The 3,299-nt window shown below is 29.1% G+C and overlaps 1 protein-coding gene across 1 annotated transcript; it reads left to right on the top strand.

The window, feature by feature from the left end:
* The first annotated feature begins 286 nt into the window (after nt 1–286).
* LOC106309999 (WUSCHEL-related homeobox 4-like) lies at nt 287–1,575 on the top strand. Its single transcript, XM_013747190.1, has 3 exons — nt 287–567; nt 751–1,068; nt 1,158–1,575. The coding sequence occupies exons 1-3, from the start codon at nt 322–324 to the stop codon at nt 1,359–1,361; spliced, it is 768 nt and encodes a 255-aa protein (XP_013602644.1). The 5' UTR covers nt 287–321; the 3' UTR covers nt 1,362–1,575.
* The last annotated feature ends 1,724 nt before the right edge of the window (nt 1,576–3,299 follow it).

Below are 3,299 nucleotides of genomic sequence, written 5' to 3' on the forward strand. Positions count from 1 at the left end.
TAGATTTCACTGTCTTTACTTAGTCTGAAATTTGGCCTTTATCTAATGCATTTGCTTAATATTTAATTTTACAATAAAGATAAAGAGATTTAAAATGATAAAAGTCAACCATAACCCATCATTTGGTCTTTGGTTTCCCGACGTCCCACTTTTGTAAAAAATCATCTGTTCTTTTCCATTCCTTTTCCTAGCCAACTGGATATCACCAATTATAGTTATTATAATTTATTCACTACATATTAATATTTCCACATATCTTCTATATATACATCAGCAAGTCTTGTAACGAGACAACATTTTCGAAATAAAGATATTAGAGCAATGAAGGTTCATGAGTTTTCCAATGGGTTTTCGTCCTGGGAACAACATGATTCGCCATCATCCCTTAGCCTAAGCTGCAAACGCCTCCGTCCTCTCGCTCCTAAGCTCTCCGGCAGCCCTTGCTCTCCTTCTTCTTCCTCCGGCGTCACTTCCGCTACTTTCGACCTCAAGAGCTTCATTAAACCCGATCAAACCGGTCCAAGAAAATTTGAATACTCTATTGAACACCAACGAGACCTTCCTCAAGTCAGTTATCTTATTTTACAGTCAGCATATTATTCTATATCCAAAATAATATTATCACAATATTAAGAGTTTTTCAAAATAACCATATACGTAAAACATTGCCTAACTGTAATGACTTAATGGGTTCATGCCATCTTCTATTATATTAAAATTTTCTTCCAACTAACAAATATGGTATGTTAGGTGGGGACGCACCAGGGAGGGACAAGGTGGAACCCAACTCAAGAACAGATAGGGATACTTGAGATGTTATACAAAGGTGGAATGCGCACTCCTAACGCGCAACAGATCGAGAACATCACTTCTCAACTCGGTAAATACGGAAAAATTGAAGGAAAGAATGTATTTTACTGGTTTCAGAACCACAAAGCCCGCGAGAGGCAGAAGCAGAAGAGGAACAACTTCATCAGCTTAAGTTGCCTAAGCAGCTTCAAGACCACTAATATCAATAACGCAAGTGTAACAACGAAGACAACAACATCGTCAAATGACGTGATCAGGGTGTGTACTGGTTAAGGATTAGTTTATATAGTTTTCTTATGCGTTTTTAGTTAACTATAATTATTAAGTTATGTGTATTGTTTGTGTAGAGAGACTCAATGGTTGAGAAGGGGGAGTTAGTGGAAGAAGCTGAGTACAAGAGGACATGTAGGAGCTGGGGATTTGAGAACTTGGAGATAGATAGCAGACGAAACATAAATAGTAGTAAAAATGCTACAATGGCAACTACTTTCAACAAAATCATTGAAAATGTAACGCTCGAGCTTTTCCCATTGCACCCTGAAGGTAGGTGAAGAAGATGAGGAAGAGAATGTGGAATTCTTATGTAGATCTGGTTTAGGTTCAGACTAAGTATTTGGTATCTAGAAATTCAATATTAATATAATTAAATATTAGAAAATAACAGAATCTACTTAAGAATTCCCTTGTACTCTGCGAATCTGATGTACACTATGTACATTTTTATTGCTATGTATTCTTAATTATGAATTTTTAGTTTAGCTCTTCCCTTGAGTTTTTTTTTTTTTTTGAAAAAGAGCTAATCTCTTGATTTAAGTGTCTGTTCTTAACAAATTCAGTCGTTTTATTTTTATTTTTTTATAACAAATTTAGCCGTGATTATGATTGAATTAGTACTTCTATACAATAATATTTTGTACTGTTATAACGACTCAAGAAAACATATTATCTTTTAATTACAAAATATTAAATTTCTTATAACAACAGATGAACACAATAACATATATGCAAAACTATATGCTAAGTAATAATTAAGTTTAAGGTTTCGTTTTGATAATTTTATATACATTTTATCAGATGATACTAGCGTAACAGTAATCTTGTTTAAAATTTTGTGTTCCCGATGATATGTTAGAATGTGTACATCAATAAACATCAATGTAATGTAAGTGGTGGTGTGTATGTGGTTAGTTGTTTGTCTGATGCTTTATTGACTCTCGCAAATGTTTTTTGGTGTTTTGGTTGAAACAAGAGTAGGTGTTCGAAAAGAAAAAAGGATTGAAACAAGAGTGAGAAAGAGAGAATTTTCTTTATAGGTTAAAAGTTAAAATGGCATTATATGAGAAACACTCACTGAAGTCCATGCACTCGCTTTCCCGCTACATTGCATGCTAGCTAGCTGTACCTATATAAATATTAATATATATATAGCTCTGTATATTTTCCAACTTAAATCATTGTACGTGACAATGATTTTCTCTTTTCTTTCTTTTTTTTTATTCAATTTTCTTTGTGTTTTATTTAGGAAAACTGATTCCTGACCGCACGAAGTATTAACCATCACATGACTAACCATGTAAACTAAACAAATGTATACTTAGCTACACAAAATATATATTATGCATGACAATATCCCTCAATTTTATGATGTTATCTAATTAACATCACGAGTTTAATTTCATTTATCCAAAAAATGATGTGTATATCATAGACCATTTAAATCTCTCGTTTCATCAATTAAAATGTGACGTACCTAACACTAATTTACTTAAATTAGATTTTGATCCGTGTTTTAAAAGCCTAAGTATATAATTTACAAAATCAATATGTTTTATAAATTTTCATAAGTAGTGTTTTAACATTTTTATTTTTGTATATTTGAAAATAATATAATAATATTATTTTTATTGATATTAAATATAAAAGTTAAATAAGATATTATTTAATTTATTTTTTAATTCTTTTAATCTGTTTTGGTATGAACTTTTAATAAAATTTATGTAATTCGTTTGATTATATACTTATTTCATAAAACAATTAATATAAAACTTCTTTGATGTCAATTTATTGACTTTAACATTTTATTTGTTTAATGAATGTAATTTTTGTTTATGAAAAAATATATAAAATAATTCATTTTTTTTTGTGTGTTACAAAAAAAAAGAATTATTTTATATATTTTTTCATAAACAAAAATTACATTCATTTAGTCTTAGTAAAACTTTCATATTAGATTCTTATTCTTTGATTATTTTTATTCCTAAAAGTATATAATTTATAACTATATATGCAAGATTATGTTTGGTTTAAGTTGACATCACATAAGTTTTAAGCAAATAAAATGTTAGAGTTAATAAATTGACCGCAAATAAGTTTTATAATTAAAAAATTATCAAAGAAGTATATATCACACAAGTAATCAAACGAATTATAAATTTTTAATAAAAGTTCATAACTAAACAGATTAAATAATTAAAAAAAAAGATTAATTT

This window comes from Brassica oleracea, chromosome C8, assembly GCF_000695525.1.
Source record: "Brassica oleracea var. oleracea cultivar TO1000 chromosome C8, BOL, whole genome shotgun sequence".
Lineage (NCBI taxonomy): Eukaryota > Viridiplantae > Streptophyta > Magnoliopsida > Brassicales > Brassicaceae > Brassica > Brassica oleracea.

Coding starts and splice junctions, on each gene's coding strand:
- LOC106309999 (XM_013747190.1), top strand. CDS start 322: ATGAAGGTTCATGAGTTTTCCAATGGGTTTTCGTCCTGGGAACAACAT. Junction 568..750: donor ACCAACGAGACCTTCCTCAA/GTCAGTTATCTT, acceptor ATGGTATGTTAG/GTGGGGACGCACCAGGGAGG. Junction 1,069..1,157: donor CGTCAAATGACGTGATCAGG/GTGTGTACTGGT, acceptor TTGTTTGTGTAG/AGAGACTCAATGGTTGAGAA.